The sequence below is a fragment of the Equus caballus genome, chromosome 16 (assembly GCF_041296265.1).
Source record: "Equus caballus isolate H_3958 breed thoroughbred chromosome 16, TB-T2T, whole genome shotgun sequence".
Lineage (NCBI taxonomy): Eukaryota > Metazoa > Chordata > Mammalia > Perissodactyla > Equidae > Equus > Equus caballus.
In genome coordinates, this window is record NC_091699.1 from 80,483,708 (window position 1) to 80,507,600 (window position 23,893).

The window sequence follows — 23,893 nt, forward strand, 5'->3', positions numbered from 1 at the left end:
CTTTGGATGGCCTCCACTTTGTCCTGCTCCCCCAGAAGGGAGCGCACAATGCACACCTGCCTGGCCCTGGCAGAGGAGAGCGGATGGTGGCTCCCTTGTTCTGGACACTGTGGGCACATTCGGGCGGCCTGCACTGGCATCAGCTCCGTTGGTTGTGCTGACTGTCACGTCACCATGGGCTCACCCTGACCTCCAGAGGAGCAAAGCCCCAGAGGCTCTGCACAGAGGAGGCTGTGGAGCCGGGTCCACCAGGCTTCCTCCCGCATCGGGCCGTGTACACGTTAGTGCAGAAGGCGTGTGCCTGGAACGTGAACGCGATTTCTCCTCACCATTGTGCTCCAAGATCTTTCTAATCTGGAGTCTGGATTCGTTCCAGGAGCCACCTCTCCCAGCTTTCTGTCTCCTTCTAGTTGATAAGCAAAGCAAACGTCCCATGTCAGGGATGGATGAGTGGAAATGTTTGCAGGCTGCATGTTTCATTCTTTCATTAAGCAGCTTTATTGTCTCTCATGGAAACTTTTTGTTCCTAAAACTTTGCCCACTTCTAAAACAGAAGAATGATAATGAGAAAATGTAGCACTATTAGCCAATAAATTATTAATAATGGTCATATTTGAGAAATAACCACATTAGAGACAGCTTTCTAATTTTCCATTCTTTACATGAGTCTAAAGGCTCTAGTTTATGATGTGAATTCCCATTATTTTTAATCATTCCATCATTAAAACAGACTAGTCAGAGGAATAAAATAAAAACAGAAAAAGCAGGGGCTGGCCCAGTGGCATAGTGGTTAAGTTCAGTGCCCTCTGCTTCAGTGGCCCGGGGTTCACGGGTTCAGATCTCAGGCTGGGACCCACACCACTCATCAGCCATGCTGTGGCAGCAACACACATATAAAGTGGAGGGAGATTGGCACAGATGTTAGCTCAGGGCTAATCTTCCTCAGCAAAAGAAAAAAAAAAACAGAAAAAGCAAAAACACTGTGCAAGGAACACACCTTACAGATGGGGGCATAAGTCGCCAGGTGAAGTGACTTGCCCAGGGTCCCCATCACACAGGAATCAGCCCACATCTGGTGGTAGAGTCTGTTTGTCTGATTCAACACATTATTTCGTGAGCACCCATTGTGTGCCAGGCACTGTGCCAAGCACTAGGAGCAGGGATGTGTGATGTGGCTCCCTCCACAACATCTGGAGCCCTCTCCTTACCTGGGCCTCCCTCTTGGCCTGGGCCAGTCAGCACAGAGCACACAGGCCACACCCACCTGGGTTTGCAATTCTAAAAAGACTTCTCCAGCCCTTTGCTATGTAAGAGTTTGAAATCAGATCAGATCTTACTGCAAAGCTGGAAAACCCATGGGCTGCCGAAATCATGCATAATAATGTCAGCCAGGAGAGAAGCACGGACACAGACTGGACCTGCACCTCGAGAATGCTGCTGGCACTCTGACAGGAGCTGCAGGCACTGGGACAGAAAATATTCCTGTGTAAAGGATGATAGGAACCTTTCTTCAAAGTGGACTGTTAGCCTCTGGGAACCCGGACCCCACTTCCTTTGGCGTCTGTCTTGCATTTCCCCCATCCACATGGGAGGCTCCCCTAAGCCATCACTCACCCAGGTTCCTGCTTCAGCCCTGGCCGTCTCCACTTCCAGCTCCCTGTCCTCTGTCATGGCCCCCTCTCCTCTGAAGGCCCCTAAAGGAGGGACATTAAGATAACAGAATACTTCTTCACCACGCTGTGCTCTTTCAAAGTACAGAGGAGTAAATGCTCGGGCTGTTTTCATAACCCAGCCCCACTCTAGCCATCAGCTGGGCAGACTCTTCCAGGTCTAAGGGCCCCATATTTCAGACCTTCCCTGCCGCCACATTTATCCTAGCGCTCACTCTGCAGCCCTCAGAGAAGGGTGTCATCCTCTGCCTGTTTGCGAGGCAGTTCAGGCAGTCTAGGCTGGTAGCAAAGCGCACGCATAGGTTTCCTCACAGCTGGCTTTTCAGACCAGCCCTGGCCCTGCTCTTCTCCATCCGCCAGAAGCCCGACTTCAGAAGGCCAGGACTGCTGGGCAGGTGGGTGAATCGCTGCTTCTGGGGGAAGCAGGGGTGATCATAGCAAATCTCAGGGCTGCTCAAGAAGGGGTGTCAGCAGTTCCACCTGCCCGTCCAGAGCGTGCGCTGCACCCGACAGCTGGAAGGGTACATGTGCCAGGACTGGAAATGCCTCGTCTCCTGAGCCACGCCAGAGACAGCCACACATTCTCAGCTGTGCTGAGGACCAAAATTGATTGGATCCAGGCCACCTTCAGCTGGAGCAGGGACCATGTGGCTCCTGAGCTGGTCTCTGCTGCCACCATCAGGACACACAGAGCTCACCACCTCCTGCTAGAAGCCTCTGGGCCTGGCACTGAATTGGTCCTCACTCACGGCTGTCAGGGCTGAGTTTTCACCAGGAGGTCAGTTTTGTGGCTCTCCCAGGCTCCCTGGCAAGTCCTGCACAAACCCATCAATTCTTGAGAATGTCTTCACTCAGCCTCCCTGAAGAAGACCGGGGCTTCGTGGAGGATGAGAGCAGGCTACAGGGCCAGCTGCAGATGTTTTCAGCAAGCCAAGCTGAGCCTGGCCGAAGCAGAGTAGCAGCTCTCGCTGACCCTGGACTCGTGAAGGTGCAGGTGCACCTTGCCCTAGAGCAGTCTGGCTTCCTTCCAGATATACGGTCTAGGCCCTTGGCATATCAGGGCAGCATTCAGGGAGAGAACATATCCTTGTGCCCACACAGTTCTTGGCCGTATTAATCTGTGAATGTTAGTCAAGTCTGAATGTACATATGTGCCTTTTACTCACAGTCCTGAAATGACTTTGTAGTTATCATATAAGAAAACCTCGGTCAGAGTTCGCTTTGCAGTGAAAAGAGTAGAAGAGAGTGGGACCAGAAGGAAGTGTGACCAGAAGCTTTGTCTCCTTGGGGCTTATGAACCAGTTGGAAGAGGACAGGGAGAAGCAGGACAAGGCAGGGTTGTCCAGGGGACATCACCTCAGCTGCACCAGTGTGTGGTGCCCAAGCTTTCACAGCTCTTCTCTGTGTTTTCCAACCAGTGCGCCCTGCTGGGAACCTCGCTGGGCTTTTTCAGGCATATTCCCACCCACCAGGCTGGGGAGCCAGACCATAAGCCTCCAAACCTGGTTTCCCCGGCCCGTGGCCTTGTGTCCAGCCTGGCCTCCTTCCATACCGTGAGACCTCCGCTGGGCCTCCTTCCCGAACCTCCAAAGGGGGGAGTGATTGTCCATAGCCTGGCTCTCCCCTCGAGTTGGCACCACTGAACTGAGTAGTTTCTCCCACTGCCGGAGGATCTCAGGTTTCTCATCTACAGAATGAGGGGCCACACTGAAATGTGTCAGAGCTGCCTGTCCCCTCTAACTCTCCTAGCTTCAAACCTGCATGAATCGCTAGAGAGGAAGCCTGGTGTGATCGCAGCACTTCGCCTGGGAGTCAGACACACCTGGACGTCATCCCAGCTCTGCCACTTGTCACCTGTGGGACTTGGACATATCAACATTGGTCCAATGTTTTCTTACCTGTGAAAGGAGAACTGATGCCCACGTGTTAGTTCAGGGCCTCCAGGAGGCAGACACCGGAACAGGGTTAGGCCTGCAAGAGATTTATTGGCAAAAACCTGGGAGGGATAAAGGACGGGACTGGGGTAGGCAGGGAGAGCCCAGACTGCAGTGCAGGTCTGACACCTGTGGGACGAGACAGGGAGGGACAGAGGACTGGGAGGGAAGAGTCTCGGGCTGCAGTGCAGTTCTGGGAGGGTTTCTGACAGGCCGATGAGAGTCCTCAGGCCAGTAGAGGAGCCTCTTGTCCTGCAGGCCCAGGCTGCACTCGTACCCCTGCTGCATCAGTCGTGGCTGGGAGCCACCCAGGACACGTGGCCTTGCACATATGTGGTGGTGGCTCCAGAGGGGCAGCAGCTGGGCCTGTCCCTAGGCTGTGCTCACTGCAGCAGGAGATCTGAGCGGCATTTTCCCGGCTGCAGCACCACCCCAAAGACTGTTGTGGAAATCAGGGATGATGCCTCTAAGGTGCTGTCACAGTTCTGCCCTGGGGACGGGGCTCAGTAAAGGGCAGTGGTCACATGGTGATGTTCTTCCTCTCACTATGGTTAGGATTTGCTCCGCATTCTCAGGCCATGGAGTGAGCACTTTTAGCAGGTGTTTGAAAAGGTTGATCCTCAGGGGACCTGTAGGGTTTCATTTCCACTTCCCCTCACACAGCGGGTCCCAGCCCTGGAATCATGCCCCTCCCAGAAATGTCAGCACCGTGCCCAGGGCTCCATCTTAAAATCAGTGGCCCTCCCCCTCCCTGTCATACATCTGACAGCGGATGGGCCCACGGATGGTTTCCCACCGGCGTTCCTGGGGGAGCCCAGGGGCTTGCTCAGTTCTCACTCCAGTTTTAACACTTAGGAAGTAGAGATCCCGTCACCCTCTTCTGGAGTCTGGACAGCTGTTGCCCTTGTAGAAATGGAGCAGCTGAAGCTTTCAATTAGATCAGAAAGGGGTGTGTGTGCACCTTGTGTTCGCAGAGAGCTGTGTGGTTGACAGAGTGTGCCCACGTGCCCGAGGCACAGTGCCTCCAGGGTTCAGGATGGTCCAGGACAGCGAGCGTCAACCTGAGGGTCACAGAGAGCTGGTCAAGTTCCAGCAATCAGCTGGTGGTCGGATCAATTCTGTTAACTTCCATGAGTTTCAGTCGCCTCTTCTGTAAATGGGGAGAGTACCAGGGCTTTCCTCGGGCAGTGCTTTTGTGGGTTCAATCAGGCTGTAAAATGCCTGGGTCAGCACCGGGAAAGGGTTAGAGACTCCGTATGCCTGAGTTACACTTTTCTTTCCAAGAAGAAAGGTCAGACCACTGAAATAATGACAGTTCTAAACCGCAGGTGCAGCCTTGGCCTTGAGCCAGCCAGCCGTCATGCAGCCCAGGTTTTCTTCTAGATCTCTCTTGTGGAGGATGCTGGCAGAACAAGAAGAAAACTATTAATTGAGCGTCAGGCGGTGCACTCGGCATTTTGCATGATGTCCGTAACTCTCGTTACAGCGCGTGAAGTCGACAGTGATCAGCGTGATGAAGAGACTTACGTAGTGTAACACACCAGAGCCAGGCTTGAGCCAGGTCTTCTGGACTCCACGCCGTGCTCTTCCTATAGCCAGGCTGGCTCCTAGGATGTCAGTGAGATGGCATTTGAGAGGCACTGGGAGCTCCCTGAGAGAAATGTAATCAGGCCGGGAGCACTAACAACATGTGGGAGGAGAAAGCTAGGAGCAGAACTCCCTGTCTGACCCCCAGGCCATCCCGCCTCAACGCCCGCGCTTCCTGCAGGGCAGGATCCTGGTCCTGTGTCCTGAGCAGGCCCGGGCTCCAGAGCCAGGGTCACTGTGGGCTTAGAGGGAGCACTGCACTGGGGGTCAGAGGACCTGGATCCTGCGACCCACACCAGCCCAGGTTCGCAGCTGGGCTCACTGCAGCCTCGCCCTCTCTTTATGGCTTCTGTTTCACCAGCTTGAGGTCCCCCCAGGCTGTTTCACTATCCCAGTTCCAGGAGCAGAGTGGAAACGTAGTGACAGTGAAGAATAAAGACACCAGAAAGGGGGAGGCAGAACCTGGGGTCTCGCCCCAGCCCTGCCGCTCTCTGACCTGTGCTGTGGCGAGTCATCTGGGTTCTTTGCACCGTAGTCTTCTCACCCGCAGAATAAGGCGCTGCCCTGAATTAGCAGATTTCCAGGCTGAGCTCTGCAGCCCTCCCTTCACCCCTGTTCCTCCTCCAAACAGTTGAAGAAAGGGCTCTTTGGAAGGAAGCGAGGAGACCCACAAAATCTGAAAAAGTCTATACCAGCCAGTCTAAAATTCCTTTTAGCTCAAACATTTAGAAATCTCCTTTATATTTTTTAAACTTTTTTAAGGGACCTGGGAAGAGTGGTAAGCCAATTAGAAGTCTCTGATCACAGCAGATCAGATGGAATGCAAACTTGACTCATCTCTTGACCTTGTCAAGAGGCCTTTTCAGGTTGAGACGCCAACAAGGCCAGTGGCTGGGAAGAGAGCTACAGAATCCCTCCATCAGCGCTCAGGGGCTGGAGCATGGGCCCTGAGGTCCCAGCCTGTGTGGGCGCCAGCTTTTGCAGCTACCCCACACCCTGGAGTGCACAGGCCCCCCATGCTGGCCAAACCCTCAGGTGGGTGTGAGCAGAGTGGCCCTCTGCTGCCCCCTAGTGGCCATTGCCATCATGGTGCTGGCCTCCAAGCACTGCTCAACCTGGGGCTCCCTCTCCCTAGCACCAGTGGTTGGCACCTCCGGGATGGCGAGTGTAGCCCTGCCCACCCCTGGCCTGGAGTTTCAGCCAGCCTGCAGGGTCTGGTGATCGTGAGCCTGGGCAGGAGATGCCTAGTCTTCATGTACTGGCTTCTCCCTGGGAGGGCTCCAGTCCCTCTTGTCACTGTATCGCCTGTTCCACTGTGTGAGCCTGGACAGGCCTCCCACCTCTCCTACCTCAGAAGGCTTCCCTGTCAGGATGCTCCAGCCCCTCTGTTCACACCTGGGTCATCAGCAACATCCAGACGTGCTCCTCACTCCCTGGGGCCCCACGAGGCTCCGAGATTGAACAGACAGGCTTGCAGGTCAAGCCGTGAGGAGCCCTGACCAGGCCCGTCTGTGCAGTGAGGCTGCTGATGGTTAAGAGCATAGACTTTGGAGTCCAGATGTCTGGGCTGCTCTTGGGCAAGTCACTCTACCTCTCGGAGTCTGTTTTCCTGTCTGTACTGGAAGATTAAATGAATTAACGTTCCTAAACCGCTTGGAACCCTGCCTGGCAGCCTGGCACATAAACGCTGTATAACTGCTAGAGGCTTTTTTTTTTTTTTTGACGATGATGATGATGCCAGAGCAGCTGTTTTATCAGGTCCAAGACCTCCGCCCAACAACTTGTCTGCCATCGAGGCCCTCTGTGGAAATCAGGGCTCATTTGTGGAGGTCACTGGGCTCTGCCCCCCGTTTCTGCCACACGCCCGCTCTGAGAACTCTCCTTGTCAGTCCAGCAGTGCAACTGAGAGAACGCGCACCTGTCCCTGCACCAAGCTCTGGGAGCCCTCCCACTGAACGAGCAAGGCCTTTTCTTGGAGCAAACTCGAGGGGCACTGCAGCATCCACAGTTTTCCGAAATGACATCCAGGCCTCTTGCTCCTAAGCCCTGTGGATACAGCCTCTCAAGTCCACTCTGGCCCCATCTCCTACCTCACTCCCCCATGCTCACTCTACTGCCGCCATGCTACTCTTTTCTCACACATGTCAAGATTGACCCCACCTCAGGCCCTTTGCACATGCTGTTCTCTGCCTGGAACACACAGTCCCTCTGTTCTGCATGTGGCAGCTCCTTCCCCATACCCTATTCTCAGCTCTGAGGTCACCCCCTTGGGGAAGCCTTTCATGACTACTCTAATGCAGTCTCTGGCCCATTCTCACCATTGTCTCTCTCACTTCACCCTGTCTTGTTTTCTTTGAACAGCTGTCACTATCTGAATTTACCTCATTTGTTCATTTTGCCTGTCACTTATGTATCATCTAACCCCGTCTGCAGCCTTCCACACACAGGATGGAAGCTTGTGAAACAGGGCAGCCTTGGCTTGTCCTTCACACCCTGTCTCCCCAGCACCTGGCACAAAGTAGGCCCTCAACATAGATAGATTATTGCTGAATGAACAATTGAATGAATGAATGGGTAGGAGGCTGAATGTATGACCTTCACAGCACCCCCACCCCGCCCAGATACGCGCCCGTCACTCAGCAGTGCGGGCCCCCTGCTTGCCGCCTCCCTCCCTGTCTCTCTAACTTGGGCTCTCCCCACAGCTGTCTTGCTGACCGTGTGCTGCCTGAGGAGGAAGAAGAAGACGGCCAACCCAGAGAACAACCTGAGCTACTGGAACAACGCCATCACCATGGACTACTTCAACAAGCACGCCGTGGAGTTACCGCGGGAGATCCAGTCCCTGGAAACCTCTGAGGTAACGAGCCCCAACCCAAGGGTGCCCTGGAACTGCTGGCCCCACTGCGGGGACAAGCACAGGCTCCAGCGAGGGCTGGGGAGCATCTGCTCACCTCCTAGGGCCTTGCTCCACAGAGCGTGGTCCACGGGCCAGCAGCCACAGCCCCAGGAGTCTGCAGGCCCCACTGCAGCCCACTGAATCAGGATGTGCATGTTCGCAAGAACGCCCAGTGCCTTGAGCACGTGTTAAGGTTTGGGAAGCACTGTTCTTGGGACTCCATGTTTCTGGGAACAAGTCAGCAAGCATTCATTGAGGACCCGTTGTGTGGTAGGCACTGTCTGGGGACTGTGAAGATGAGAGCTTGCTCTCAAGGGGCCCAGGTTCCAAGGTGTGGCTGAGGTATGAACCCCAAGCATCATTCAAAAGCAAAACAAACCAGGAGAGAGAGAAGAAGAGTTGCAGAGAGCTGTGGAAACCCATCGAGGAAAGCTGTCCCAGTGGAGGTGCTGGAAGGACAGATGGATCTTGACAGGCATTCCAGCAAAGGAAGTAGCCCAGCTCAGGGGGAGATGTGGGCTGGCCGTGGCATGTCACAGGAGGGAAGAGTACATCGGCTCAGGACGCGTTTGCCCAAAACACCTGACTGGCCAGTGAGCGAGCTGAACTCTGAACCCAGGTCTCTGTGACCATGGAGTCCATGCTCTGTCCACTCTCACACAGAGGTGGGGCGGGGGCCAGGGAGCGGCAGGAAAGGTAGATGGACCAGGCACGGCCTTGGATGGGTTGAGTGGAGTTTGTATTTTAGTCTTGGGCAGCAGAAGATCATTGAAAGTTTTGAGTCTTGTGTGACCTAGTTTAAAAGATTGTGCTGATGGCCTGGGGCAGGCGCTCTATACGTGATCAGTGAATGGACAGGAAGGAAAGGAAGGGTGGTTTAATGGACGGATGAATAGGTGGGAGGACAGACAGAAAGACAGACGAGAAATGAGTAGGTCAACTGAGATGCAATTGAGATGTCCCGGGAGAAAGATGGCAGATATCTGAGTAAAGGCAGTGAGAGTTGCGAAGAGTTCTTCTCGAGGTATGGTCCCCACTTCCCCTGCAGATCCGTCCCCCACAGCAGCCAGGGTGAGCTTTGATGAACATAAATGTGATCACACCAGTCCCATGCCCAAAACCCTTCGGTCGCTTCCTGTTGATCCCAAGTTACAGTTCAGAGTCTTTTACAGGGCCTGTGAGGCGGACCTGGCCCCGCCCAACTTTCCAGCCTCATGTCATACCCCACTCCCCATTTGCTAAGTGCTAGCCACATTGGATTTCTTTTCGTTCCTTTGCTGCACCAAGTTCCCTCCTACTCCAGGGCTGTGCATGAGCTGTTCCCTCTCCTGAATGTCTTCTGTCCCTCCCTAGCGCCGCCTTCACTTGTTCCCCTCTGTGACTCGCACCCATCATGCAGGCCCAGTCTCACGGTCACTTCCTCAGAAGGGCCTTCCCTGACCTGCCGGGCTGGGTTCGGCTTTTCTCGCTTATGGTCTCAGTTCCTTACACTTTTCCATCATGGCACTTGTCCAAGTTGTAATTTTGAAGCTACTGGTCTGATATTAGTTTAATATCTCTCCGCCCCACTAGAATAACCGGTGCCTCTGCATTACTAAACCCAGGGGTCAATTCCAAGCCCTCATCTTACTCCATCCACCAGCAGCACCGGCACACTCGATCCTTTCCTCCTCAAAACGATTCTCCCTGGCATCAGGGCCCTGTCCTGTCATGGTTCCCCCCCACCTCCCAGCACCTCCTTCTCAACCCCCACCACTGGTTCCCTGTCCTTTCCCTGACCTCTAATCACTGGGGTGCCCAGGCCAGTCCTCCCACTGCCTCTCTTCTCTTTCTGCTTAGCTCCGTGACCTTAAATACCATCTCCACACCGTTGATCACCAAGTTCTACTCTAGCCTTGATGTCTCCCCTGAACTCCAGACTCATAGGCCCAGCTCCTACTGTGCATGTCTAAGGGGCATCTCAGATTCAGCGTGCCCAGGATTGAGTTCTTGACTCCCCCCCAAACACCCAAGCTCACCTGGCATTTTCGTAATGTAAATGGCACTGCCGGGTGCCTTCTCCTCTCACGCACCGCACATCCAGTCTGGCAGCAGGTCCCGCTGGTTATTCCTACACACGAGCACTTCCCGCCACCTGGATTGCTGCCCACCTCGTCCAAGCCGCCATTGTCCCTCACACCGCGGATTGCTGTGGGAGCGTCTGGAAGCAGGACTCCCCGCGCCCGTCTTGCCTCCCGCAGTCTGTCCTCCACACAGAAGCCAGATGATCTTTTCAAGGCAGGACCTCATGTCAGCCATGGCCCCCAACCCTCAAATGGCTCCTCTTCCAATTCAAATCCAGATTCTTCTTACCAGACCCTTCCTGGGCTGGCCCCTGCCCACCTCTCTGACCCCCTCCTGCCAGAGTGCCCATTGGTCACACGCTCACTTGAGCCACACTGGCCTTTCTGCTTTTCCTCCAACACAGTGAGCGTGTCCCACATTAGAGCTTTGCTCTGGCGCCTATCTGAAGCGCTCTTCTCCTGACTGCCCCTGTCCCTCACGCCCTTCAGGTCTCTGTTCCAGGGCCACCTCCTCAGGGAGCCTTCCCTGACTGCTCCACACATTAGACACCCACCCTCCCTGCCATGATCCTGAACCCCTTCCCTGCTTTATTTCCCTTCCGAGCACGTCTCTCCGCCTGACAGTGCACACTGTCTCTGGTGACTGGTTCGTTGTCTGTCTCCCCTGCTGGAACATGAGCAGCCTGAGGACAAGAACCTTGTTGTTCTGCTCCCCGCTCTGTGCCAGCCCCTAGAACGTGCGCAGCATGTGGGTGGCACTTGGTCAGTGTTTGTCACATAGGTTTGGTTCCCGGTTTCCCCATCACCCAGCCCAAAGCCTATCACCAGTGGAGACTCAATAAAAAGTTGTCAGTGAAGAACAGACAGAGGGACAGGCTGCATGAAGGCCGTGACCTTTAGTATGGTCAGTGCACGGAGAGCAAAAGTCTTCCTATTACAGCCAGTGAAAAAATGGGCAGCTTGGCAAAGGGGCTGGCCCTGCTCTGAGTGTGGGGTGTGAGCCCCGACTCTGCGTTTCTCATCTTCTCTTGACAAATTGATAAATGAGAACCAAAGCTGCAGGACGGTGCCTGTGAGCGTCTGTAGAAAGGGCCCAGTTAGTCCTTCTGGCCCAGACCTCCAGGGCCACCGTCACACGCAAGCCAGAGGCTCAGGCCGAGGGGCGGCCCGGCCAGTCCACCCCAGGAGCAGGTTGCGGTGGAACCAGCAGCGCGAGGCTTCAGCGTGGGTTTCGTGCCTCTTCCCCTCCCGCAGGTCTGCTCCCCTCCCTCTGCTTTACTGATAGTGATCCTAGTTGCTCCAGCTCTGGGCCCATGCAGGGACTGCAGACCACCCAGAGAGGGACACCGGTCACGTCACGGGGCGTGTCCCCCGCCGCAGGCCCGTCCTGGACTGGCCGCGCTCTCCGCCTGCGCTGTAGCTGCCGAGAACCTTGCGCCCCGCTCCCCTTCCAGCTGATGGAAGCGGCAAAACCCAAACCCGCTGCACGGGTGAACGGTGATGCCCAGGAGGTGCTGGGAAGCTCCGTGCTGCCTTTTTCCCCTCCCCTCCTCATTTTTTCTTCTTCATTTCTTGTCTGATTTTCTAAATAACCTCCTATTTTTCACGCAGTGACACATCCCCACATGGTTCACGCCTGGTGAACACTCGCTTTGTGAGAACTATAAGACAGCAACCCAGACCTCAGCCTCCAGAATTCCCCTCCACGGCTCAACCCAGAGCCCAGGGCAGCGGGAGGATGTCTGTCCCCTCGCGGACGCCTGCCCTGTGCTCCGTACTCAGGGCTGCTCCGTGGCCACCCCACCGATGGGCGCTCCGCGAATCCAGACGTTGAGGGAAATTCTCTTCTGGAAAGACATTTTACCAACAAATGGCCTTTCTTCCTTTCTCTCCTTATTAGCCATAAAGCAATATGTACTCCTCAAAAATTGTGTATGTTTTGTTTAAAACTAAACCTCAGAGAATCAATTGTGGCTTCTTAAAGTGAAGGTGTTTCTAAGCAAGTCGGGCCCAAGGCAGTTAGACCTGGGCCTGCAGGTTCTGAGCCTTCGGTTGTTTAGAATTGGAGCAAACTGTGACTTTTTTCCCTAAATTTGTACCTGGGCCTGAGTGTGAGCACAGCCCTTTCATGGCCCACAAATACTTGCAGTCCTTGGTAGCTGGGGCCAAAGCCATTCAGATGACCTGAGCAGGGGAGCACCTGTTTCTAGGCTTTTCCACTGCTGGGGCTGTGTAGACAGACTGAATTTTTCACTTCCCACCTGTTGTGTAGTCACACACAGATTCAGATCTGTTCAGCTCAGCACATCTAGTGTACCAGAAATGGGGTGAGAATTCCGACCAGGCTCTGGGAGGACTGGGAGGGGAGGAGTTAGCGCCCGGAAGCTCCGACAGTCGACAGTCGGTGGCAGGAGAGGAAAGGGGTGGGCAGTGTCGGGTGTTTTCCAGGGAGGAAAAGCAGCCAGGTCTCCCAGGGAGCGGCAGAAAGGAGAATCTGGGGCCCAAATGGACCAGGTTTTGCCCACTAGGGCAGTGAGCCATGTGCTGTGTATGTCGCGCTTGGCGAGGCCTCTCGGACTTTTACCAGGAGAGCGATGCCATCTCTGGCACCCTGAGGTGGGGCTGATTCAGGAGGCAGGAAATCCTTTTCAGAAGCGGCTTTGAAAATCTGAAAGAAGAGCAGAGAGGGCGCTGCACCTCAGCGTTGGCAGTGAGGATGATGAAAAACGCTTACCGAGCAATCCCATGTGGAAATAAATGCCGCCTCCTGACCCCCCCAGCTCACAGCATCTCCTCCCTCTCTCTCCCCAGGACCAGCTCTCAGAGCCCCGCTCCCCAGCCAACGGCGACTACAGAGACACGGGGATGGTCCTCGTTAACCCCTTCTGCCAGGAAACGCTGTTCGTGGGAACCGACCAAGTCTCGGAGATCTAAGGGCCGCAGCCCCCGCTTCGCCAGTCCCTCCTGTCCACCTCCAAATTATAAATATACACATATATATGATAAATGTAATCTTTGTGTAACCCTGACTTAATGAGAAACATTTTCAGCTTTTTTTTCCTGAGAATTGTCAACATCTTTTTTATAAGTGTGGTTTAAAAAACACTTTACAGAACAACCCTTGGCTTTATAAAATAAAGTCTTTCTAAGCAAAGCGGTTGGCATTCATTGCTTCTCTTCCTGACTGTCCGTGAGCCCCTGGGGTTCCCAGCAGCCCCGGGCAGGTAAGGGAAGAGACTGGCCTGCAGAACTGGACTGTCCAGATGGTCACGTGCACGGCCCCTGAGTGCTGCTGAAAGCTCTGGTGCCTCCTGACTTGGTGTCACCCCACTTCCCCTCCGCCTCGCACTGGTGAGGGGAACTGGGCCACCCGGGGGGAGACGGCACTCACGCACGGAGCAGGACAAGGGGACATCTCAGCACCGCCGAAGAAGAGTGATGTCACAACGGCACCACGGTCAAGTGTGATTCCGGCCGAGTTGCAGGCGGCGGGCAGGAGCATGCAGCCCCCGGAATCCATGGAGGCTGTGAGGCACCTGAGGCCACGTCCCCCGCACTTCACAGGACAGGGAGCTCCTGCCATGCTGACAGGACTGCCTTTCCCCGAGATAGAAGGCTCCCCCTTAAGCACACGCCTGCATCCTCTCCAACACCCACATCTGCATTACACGTGCCTTCCTCTGGAGAGGGTTTAGACGGGGCTGCGGCCCTGGAGCCTGAGAACGCTCGCCCGTCTTCGAGCCCATCTTCGAGGAGCAAATGTCTATTGGGGAGCAGCTTTGTTTTCTCAACAGGCCATCGCTCGGTGCCCCGGAGGAACGTGTCTATGTAGAAGCCTTGAGGCGTGGAGCCGTCATTTTGAAACCTTCCTCCAGCGATCTTAAAAAAACAAGATCGCCAAAGCAGGTCGCTCCAGAGAAGACATCCTCTCTCCCTCCTCAGTTGCAGACCTGCTTGGGGGGCAGCCGGTGGCCCTGCCATCCCGCTCTCATGTCCCGTCTGCCCAACCTGCGCCCTTCCTCGGGGTCAGCCGATGCTCCCCCGGTCCCGTGCTGCGTCCAGCTTGGCCCATGGGTCAGACCCTCCAAGACGCAAGTCGGGCTCCAGAGATGGCTGCTGCTCCATTTTTCCCCTACCAGGTGGTGGCTGGGAGAGAAGACGACTGCTCTGACACTTCCTTTCTCTAAAAGAAAAATAGTTTGATAGTATATTTTGAATATAAATGTTCTTCTAGTTGGATTGGGAATTGAACTTGAATGTCAATTCATATGTTCGTGTCGTTTCCGTGGTGTTTTTATCATGACTTTTTCCTTTCTTGCTACATTTTCCTTTAAAAAAAAAAAGATGGCCTTCAAAACTGTCTGTTGTCAATGTTGTACGAACCTACTTAACGTGAGCTCAGCTGTTGTCTCTTCGAAGGCTCTTCAGCCCACGAAGAAGCAGGTGAAGTGTTGCTCTGAGATTCCGTTTCCAGTGTGCTGTCTGACCTTTGAACCTTATCATAATATTTCTGTCAGCTCTCGCATTTAGTATACCAATGTGTGTGTGTATAAATATAAAGAAATCTGTTTGTAAAGTAAATTTATATATAGCATATGTAATCAAAGATACATATGTTATATATACACATACGTGGATGTATGACTTATTTTTCCTTATCCACAGAATTCAGCTACCGTGTATATATAAATAAACTTATTTTATTAGCCAGAGCATCAAGTTGCTAATACATTTTGCATTCTTTTTATTTTAAAATAACTATTAAGTCTTCCTTTCGTACCAACACCACCCATGTCCATCTGTATTTTGTAATCCATTTTTAACAGCAAGGGGTTTTATGAGCAGGATGGGCTAATAGGATTAGCAATTTATCATTTGATGAATCCTTTAGAACACGTTTGTGATTTCTCCAAAAGAGAGTCATCTCTCTTCAGGTCTTCGGAGACGTTGGTGACAATTAGGGCGCATCCCCTCCTCATCCTCCATCTCCGGCCTCAGGGCATTATTGTAAATATCTTTGCATCAGAGGAATCTGAAGTTAATCTGGCCACTGAGTGTCACCATTCTGTAGAGAATAACAGTGCCTAAACATGACACCTGTGCAAACGACTTCATCTGTAGCTCGAGCCCTCCATTTAGCCTTGGACGATCCCTGCTGGAATTCCTGCCGCTCCTCGGGGCCCAGTCAGCGTCACCTGTGTTGGGAGGATGTTGTTAGAACAGTCTTGTGGGCGCCGGGGGTCATTCAGGCTGCACCAGAGGTGGTGGTCGCAGCAAGAAGGCTACGCTAAATAAACAAGGGACACTGCCAGCCTTTACTCGATCAAGTTGATTCCTTAATCTGTTAATCATATAACCAACATTGATATTTATAAAGGAGCTTCATCTAAAATAGACAAAGTAGAAAAAAAGAAATTGTGGTGTCGTAATCAGCAACTAAGAGCACACAGAATACTCCAGTAGACGACCAGGGTTTTTAACTCTGCCTGTGTGACCTTGGGTAGGTACCCTGTTCTCTAGGTAGTGGGAGATTGAGGGGGTCCTGGATAAGTCACTGGACTAGGAGTCAGAAGCAGCCTTCTCATCCCAGTTCTGCTGGTTTCTGGACAGGGGACCTTGGGCAAGTCGTTGAAGGCCTCAGGGTCCTCCCCACGTATGGGGATAACAGCTGATCATGGAACATGTGATGATATTTCTGGAGGTGTGCAGTGTGCGGCCCAAAGGGCAGTACATGTCAACTCTGTGCCAGCTCCTAAGGTTGAATTGAGAACTCAATGAAGTAAAGTATGGAAGTCACACACAGCACTGGGATGGATTCAGTACTTGCTAGAAAGTGACTCCCTTCCCCTTCTCTCATTTGAGCTGTGTTCCCACCTTGCAGGATCTGGGATAAATATCCAGCTCTGGGTTTTGGTTATTGGGTTTCTCTAGGGTAAAACTTAAGTGCAATGGTTTTTAGGTCCATTTTGCTATCCCGGGGGCTGGAGGGTCCTTTCTGGACCTGGAGAACTGATTGTGATGTGATCGTGACAACATGCTTTAGTGCACGCTGACGGCAGGAATTAAAACCCAGGGGATGTCATCGAATCCCACCTTGGAGCACCTTTCAAGAGCTTACTGGAAAACCTCTGTATTTACTAGTTTTCTGGCAGATGGGGAAACAGAGGTGGAGGGAACAGCTAGAGCATTCTAGGTGCCCAACGTGTGGGAACTGAATTTGCCCCAAGTCCCTTGTCTAACACATTAGGGAGTTCAAGCCCAGGCCAGTGCATGAAACTAAGATCCAGAAAGGTGAAGCAGCTGATGAACGGCCATGTTCGAGGGCAGAAAGATGCTAGAGAGGGCCCTGAAGCTGCTGCCAGCACTGAGGGAGGGTGAAGAAGCAACAGGCTTGCTTTGTTTCTCTTAAGTCCCCGGGGCGGCCTTCCACCATGGCTGGTTCACATCCATTTCTATCCACATTCACACACAGCACATGTAAGAATGTGGAAAGCCTTCAAATCGGCAGTGAAACACCTGGATTTGGTCCTGGCTCACTACGCTTGTGACCTGAGGTCCCTGAGCCTCAGTTTACTCATGTGTGAAATGGGGCTGCTTGCTGCCTGCCTTGCCCTCTCTTAGGCAGTGAAATACACAAACCCAATGAGCCACCCCCACAGCCCCCACTGATCCAGCCTCCCCCACCACCAGCAGAAAAATCTGGGAGGTCAGGCACATGACCCTGCAGAGAACGCATGAGCGCCTCTGCACACAGCCCTGGGCAGGGCTTGTTGCTCTTTCAGCTGGTGAATGATGGAAACTCATGGAAAACAGCAGACAAAGCAGCCCTGGGGATAGGGAAGCTTCCAGAGAGACCCGTGACAGGGCCATAGGGATGCTGGGTCTGGAAACCAAAAGCCACTGGACTCTGTAAACCCACTAGGCACAGCAGAGGCAGAAGGGGTGATGAGCACAAGGCGAGTGGTGGTGGAGGCGCCCCCCGGGGCCAGCCCCAGCATGCCCCTCCAGAGGCACCGGGCATCCTTCAGGGGAGCACGGATATCATCTCCCCTGGAAAGCCCCCCAGCCTCCAGGACCAACGCTGTGGGTGGTCTTGTCCGAGCACCCAGGGTCTATGTAGGGATGGCACCCACTGTGTGCACAGGTGGCCTGGCGGCCCGTGTGACCCGTCGGGCCCTGGGCATCAGCAGTGTCTTCCTGCAAGGCCTGCGGAGCTCAGGAACCACGGCGCCTATTCCAGGCCTGGAAAGGGACCTCAGTGTCGTCGAGGACCTGGGGGGTTGCCTGGTGGAATACATGGCCAAGGTGCACGCCCTCGAGAAGGTCAGCCAGGAGCTGGAGGCACAGCTGCGGATGCACCTGGAGAGCAAGGCCGGGCGCTCGGAGAACTGGGGTGCCCTCAGGGCCTCCTGGGCCAGCAGCTGCCAGCAGGTGAGTGCCTGGGCTGTGCCCAAGGGCTTTGCCTATGGCTGGGAGAGGGTGCTGACAGCTGCCTTTGCACCATCTCTGAGGGGTCATTATCAGAGAAGAAAAGTGCTAAGCCAAGGGGCAGGGGGGTAAGCGGTCTGTGGCCAGAGAAACTGACTATAATCCCTTAAACTTTCATGCTAAAAATACGATGACAATGCTAACAATAACAATGGCTACCATTTCCTGAAGTGTCCTAGGGGCCAGCCCCATGATGGTCTTTCTATATGCACTATCCCCTCTGATGTTCAAGGCCGTGCTGTGCCAGGGCTCATTTGTTGACTGCATTTCTCAGACGAGGAAACTGAGGCACAGAGAAGTTATTTGCCCAAGGTCACACAGCTAGTAGGGAGATGAGACTGAGATTTAAACCTGAATTTTTCCAGCTCCACAGCTTGCATTTGTCCCATTACCCTGGGCTGACTCTAACCTTTGTGTTAAGAAAAGATTATTACAGCCATCATTAAATGGAATACCATTGAAAGGATGTGGCATTAAACATTATGGAAAAATGGAGGTAAGTTCCTGTAGCCGTCTATAACAGCACTGACCAATAGAAATATGAGCCACAGGGTTACTAACAAGTTTCTATTGCCCACAGTAAAAAAAAGTGAAAAGAAACAGTTGAAGTTAATGTTAGTATGTCTTATTTAACTCAATATATTTTAAATGTTATTTCAACATGTAATCAATATAAAAATATTAATGAGATAATTTACATTCAAACAGAACTTTCGGCAGTGATGGCAATGTCCTGTGTCTGCATTGTCCAGTCCGGTAGCCACTAGCCGCATACGCCTATTGAGCACTTGAAATGTGGCTAATGAGACTGAGGAATTGAAATTTTTATTTTATTTTTCATTAATTCAAATAGCCACACGTGGCTAGTGGCTGTCTTACTGGCCAGGGCAGGAGCCAGAGTCTCATTTTTCTCCCTTGCTTGGTCAGGACCTGCTCTCTAGGGCTATTTCTGCTGAGCACCGAGTTCATGCATCATGTCTGACCTGCAGCCTGTGGTTCTGACGCTGGGACTCCAGCCACTATTGCACGTCTCATCTGCCCCTTTGTGGGTGGCTGGCTTCTCTCCTCCCCTCACCACCAAGTGCTGGTCTTGGGATTCCTCTGAGCTAAACCAGCCTCAGACCCCGCTAGGAACTGCCAGCTCAGTCCCCTTGCACCCAAGGGCCCAGCATGCAGCTCCCGAGAGGAGGTCACTAGCCTTCACCCGTGTGTGGCTGGGTGATGCTTAGCAGACTCATTCAGGAGGCCCCTGTTTGCTCTCCTGCCCCCCGTTGCATCCCAGGATGCTTCTCCTCACCATCAGTCAGTGCCCGGCTGATGGCACAGTCCACGTGATGTACAACCCTGTCCTCTAGGCTCCCCACTGGCACTGCTGTTCCGCTGGCATCCATCTGGGCCATGAGGGAGAGCCATCTCAGAGTAGTCCCGGGCCTAAAAGTCGTCAGTCTAAGGCAGCCATTCCTCCAGGATTCCCCCCAACAGTGCTGATTCCAAATATTTATGTCCTATGAATCACCAGAACGTTCCTAGATATTCCAGTATTTCAGCATCTGCCAGACGATTTCTTGCACTCAGATGCCACACAGACTTTTCATGAGAAGCCAGGCATCCCAATTTCTAGGTCAAAAAGTATGGCCACAAGACTTAGTCCATCCGCAACAGGGCCAGACCAGCTAGCGACAGGGGCTTGGGCTGCGCGAGCGAAGGCCAGACGCCGGGATGTTTGGCCCCCGCCACTGTGGTCAGAATCCCAAATGGGGGCCATTTGCCTTTTAAGTGACTATAAATGAGATCCTAGGTTGAATACAGAGCTCTCTTTTTCTTCTTCTTTTTAAAACATGGACGTGAAGAGACAGTCAGACCAACCTGTAAGATGGAGTTATTTCTGTATCACACAGCCTGGCCTTCCAGCCATATTAAGCTCTGTTCCATCAAAAAGAACAAAAGAAAATTCTACATATTTGAGATATACACATGATTTTTCCTTTGTTACTGTTGCAAAACTGCCTCGCACTGCCCAGCCCCCTCCAGGCCTCAACACCCGCTGGAATATGGCTTTGCTGACCCCTGCACTCCAGCCTGCATTCTCCACCAGTCACCAGAAGGATCTTTTGGACACGTGGGATCTGACCACGTTATGTCCCCGCCCAAAAGCCTTTCTCATCACTGACAGGACACAACCCATGACCCAGGGCTCAGGCCACAAGGCCCTTCCGAAGCCCCCTCTCTGTCCCAGCCGTACCACCCACCGGGGGCCCATGAACACACAGCACGCCCCCAGCCTCACTGCTCCTCTGTGATGCTGTCCCTGCTCCTTCGATGATCTCGTGACACCTGTGTCTGCGTCCTGTGGCAGTTCCCCTTTGTCCTGTGGTCATTTGCATCTCCATGCCCTCACACCCCAGGCTCACATAGAGGAGGACCAGGTCTTCCCAGCACAGTGAGAGAGTGGAAAGGACATAAACTGGGAGTCAGGTGAACTTGCATTTGTATGTTGGCTCCGCTATCTGCTAGCTGGGTGACTTTAGGTCAGTTACTTAACTTCTCTGAGTGTCCTTCCTCATTTGCAATTTGGGGATCACTGTATCCACTGTGCAGAACTGTTAAGGGGGTTAACTGAATGTAATGTACCTAGTAAAATCAGTGGTGAACAGCTTAGAAAGACTTTCATTCGTGGCATCGCAGGTGCCTCAAGCCATGTACAGGATTGATGCTCAGCAATGATAGGGATGTCCCTTCAGATCCAAGTTCCACCACTTACTTGGACTTCCTTCCGCTCCGTGTTTCACTTTCCTCATCTTCGAAATGGATGAACACCTCTCAGGGTCATTGTGAGCATGAAATAAGATGCAAAAAGGGGCTTCAGGAACTATGAAGTGCTGTGCACAGGCAACGTGGTCAGGCCCCTCCCGCCCTCCCCTCCTTGCCCTGCCCCCAGCAAGGGCCTGGTCCCAGAGGCAGGGAGGGTCAGGGTGGCATCTTACAGTAGGGCATGGCAGCAGCTGTCCCCATCAGGGCTGGCAGTGCCACAGCACATTCAGCAGGCGCCTGGGGGTGGGGAGGGTGAAACTCTGGCCCACCCTTGATCCCGGTGCCTACAGAGTGGCACTGAGGTTTCCATCTTCTGGGGGGTGCGTTGGAGTGGCTGGTCTGTGGGAAAGGGAGATGCCCAGCTTGACTTCCCAGCCCCTGGCCAAGACCTGGCGCATGGGCCCAGTGGCTAGTGGGAAGGGTAACCCAGCAGTTAGTGGGCCACACAGAGCCTCAAATGTTGGGACGGGGCCACTGGGGGCCTAGGAGGGTTTGCACTTGCCCCTTCAGTGTCCCTGTGCCGGAGGGAGTGCAAGATTAAATAGCAAAATTTACCATGACAGGTTGAGAGAAAAACCACGGAAGAAAGGATAAAGCTTTACATTTTAGTAACTTTAAAAGCCTTTTTTTTTCCTGCTTTTTGAACAAGGAGCTCCACATTTTTGTTTTGCACTGGGACCCACAAATTATGTAGCCAGTCCTGGTTAGGGTTAAATGTACGTGAAGTTCCTTTTCAACTCCAAACCTCTCTGCCCGCTCCTCAGCTGTGTTGGGGTCTCTCGGCCACTTCTGCTAAGCAGTGAAAACAGGAAGACTCCCCAGTGGTGGCCACAGAGGCCAGGGAGGCCCCGCCCCTGCCCACTGCTCCCGCAGAAGGTGGCCCTTCCCCTCTCGGGCTTTGCTCCTGGCTTTTCTTGCCAAGAGAACGATGCTGATGATAAGCTCTGGGCGCAACATCAGGCCTTTCATCCTCAAATAGGCCAAATGCAAGCTTGGAATGAGGCAGCCTCCCTGCCTGGGAGCCGCAGATGCAAGAAGAGTGGAGACGGAGCCTCAAAGCGAACAGGGAGAGCCAAGGCCAGGCGGCAGATGCTGCCTGCGGAAAAAGGGGAACGTGGAGGCTGACGCTTCCACCGAAATTAGTGATCTCCACGGGAGAGCAGGGCAGCTTAGACCTCCCACAGCAAAGACTCAGCTGGAGGAAATCAAATTATTGGAAGGCAAAAGGATTAGAATTTAAAATGGACCTGATTTGAATATTTTTCCTGCTGTTCACAGTCCCTCTTTCTGTCTCTTGCAGAGAGAGCGCCCATACTTTGGGGACGTGACTATTTGGGGAAATTCCTGGAAACAGTCAATCTAGATCAGGGCCAGGTTTCTCTCCCCATGAAACCTGAGGTCCTAAAAGGTTTTTTTTAAAAAAACAAGAAAAAAGAAGTAATCCCTCCCCATGGAATAAAAAGAAAGACAACAGGGTCACTGTTCGTGATTCACACCCTGGTGTCTCTGAAAGGGGGAGAGAGAGAAGCACGAGCTATTTTAGTATCTGCGAGGCCCGAATGCATTTACCCAAGACAGACCACACAGTCTATTTCCTAATAAATGCAATTTGTTGGGTCAGAGCAGGCCAGTGAGGCAGTTAGTCCGTTAGCCAAGCTAGAAGGGACACTGAAGTGTCATTAGAAATGTAACTACAGGGAGAAAAATACGTTTGGGGCAATTCCACCCAGGGCGAGTGATGATGTGTAAGACAGGAAGAAATATTTTGATGGAGGACGGGAGGGGCGGGAGGCATGAGGCTTCTCCCAAGGGTCTTGGTTGAGTAATATAATATTTGGTGGAGTAATATTCGTTGCTAAACTGCTTTCTAAGAAGGGTGGTTTCCCATTTCCTGGGGGCTCTTGTTTGGCTAAGTAGAACGTGTCTGGGAGGAAGCAGAATTGCTGAAGAAAACAGAGAGCCTAAGGGCTGTCCTGCCTCTTTCTGAGCCCTTCGCAAACGCTCCCCTCAGCCACTCTTGATTCTCTGCAGATCTCTTAAAATGTGAGGTCCGTGTTAAGGAATGGGGGACAGATAATGCAAAATGGGGGGTGTGCTGCTACGTCTGAGGATTTTGAAGCCAGGGAGCCCCAAAGTCAAACTCAGGCCCTGGTGACCTTGAGGCAAGTTCTTCACCGATCTCGTTCATCTCGATTTCTCATCTGGATGATGAGGATGTCTGGAGACTGTCTTCACATGATAAAATACCTCTAAGAAGGAAACAGTAGAGGCCTTCCCACAGAAACTAGGAACAAGAAAAGCATGCCCACTATCTTTACTACTAAGGAACATTGGTCAGAGGTAGCAGTCGATGCCGTTAGAAGAGAGAAAGCAATCGGAGGTGCAACTTGGAAAGAAGAGAGAAAATGTTGTCTTTCTGGAAAGTCCAAAAGGATCCAGTGTGAAAACTGTCTAGCAAACAAAAAGATAACTTAGTAAAGTTAAATTTAGTAAAGTAGCAGGTTATAAAATGACATTAAAGATGCACGCCCTTCATATACATAAACAACAAAAAGAGAAAATGTCATTTATGATAGCAAAAAATAAGACAAAATGCTTCTAAATGAACTCCGCAAGAAACGTCCAAAATCCATAAGAGACAACGAAAACCTTCTTGAAAGACACGAATGGAAAGAAATACCAGTGCTTGAATATAAAGACTCAAGAAAAACATCGGTTCTCCCTAAGTTCATTTATGAATTTAATGCAATCCTAATTTTTTTAATACCGTAGTTTTTTAAGGATTACAAGGGTTTATTATAAATTTCATACGTAGGAACAAAAAGGCAAGAAATAGCCAAAAAGAAAAACTGAAAGAGAAGAGCAAGGAGGGAAGAGGCAGCTCTCCCAGACATTAAAACATTCTAGGAAGTCTTGGTCGTTAAAGCAGTTTTGTATTGGCACATAAACTATGGGAAGACCAACGGAACAAAATTCAATATTCAAAAGTAGGCCCTACTGCGTGCGGAAATTTAGTATTGTTAAATGCAGCAGGTGAAACCAATGACAGAAAGGATGAACTTTTTCGTGAGTGGTATTCAGATAGCTGGATAGTCATAGGAAAATAATAAAATTGGACCCATCCCTCACTGTACCATTCGGACCAATGCCAAGTGTATCCTAGACTTAAATGTAAAAAAAGAAACCGTACAACTAGAAAGCATGGGTGAATTCCTTTATAACCTGAGTGTGGGAGAATTTTTCCTTGCTATAATTCAAAATCTAAAAGCAATGAAGAAAAATATTGATAAATTTGAATACCAAAAGTTTTTAAGTTTTGCATTGCAGAATAACACCGTAAGCAAAACTAAAACATAGATGACAAATTAGGAAAAAGTATTTGCAATTTAGAATACAAAAGGTTAATAACTCTATTCTATAAACAGCACGTAAAATTTGGAGTTT

At 52.1% G+C, this 23,893-nt stretch overlaps 2 protein-coding genes and 1 long non-coding RNA gene across 9 annotated transcripts in view; 2 read left to right on the forward strand and 1 right to left on the reverse strand.

Annotated features, from left to right (window-relative positions):
* The window catches only part of TMEM108 (transmembrane protein 108), a 325,972-nt gene extending 311,107 nt beyond the window's left edge, over window positions 1–14,865 (forward strand). For all 7 annotated transcript variants that reach the window (XM_005600937.4, XM_070238159.1, XM_070238158.1 and 4 more), the window contains 2 exons: window positions 7,894–8,048; window positions 12,962–14,865. In XM_005600937.4, coding sequence (XP_005600994.2) covers window positions 7,894–8,048; window positions 12,962–13,084 — 278 coding nt within the window. In that variant the 3' untranslated portion in view covers window positions 13,085–14,865. The remainder of the gene's footprint in view (window positions 1–7,893; window positions 8,049–12,961) is intronic.
* Window positions 14,866–17,095: 2,230 nt separating this feature from the next.
* The window catches only part of BFSP2 (beaded filament structural protein 2), a 68,254-nt gene continuing 61,456 nt past the window's right edge, over window positions 17,096–23,893 (forward strand). Inside the window, exon 1 of the mRNA XM_023620943.2 lies at window positions 17,096–17,581. Coding sequence (XP_023476711.2) covers window positions 17,096–17,581 — 486 coding nt within the window. The remainder of the gene's footprint in view (window positions 17,582–23,893) is intronic.
* LOC111768418 (uncharacterized) overlaps window positions 20,270–23,893 on the reverse strand; it is a 54,972-nt gene continuing 51,348 nt past the window's right edge. Inside the window, exon 5 of the long non-coding RNA XR_011427034.1 lies at window positions 20,270–20,788. This is a non-coding gene — a long non-coding RNA (uncharacterized lncRNA). The remainder of the gene's footprint in view (window positions 20,789–23,893) is intronic.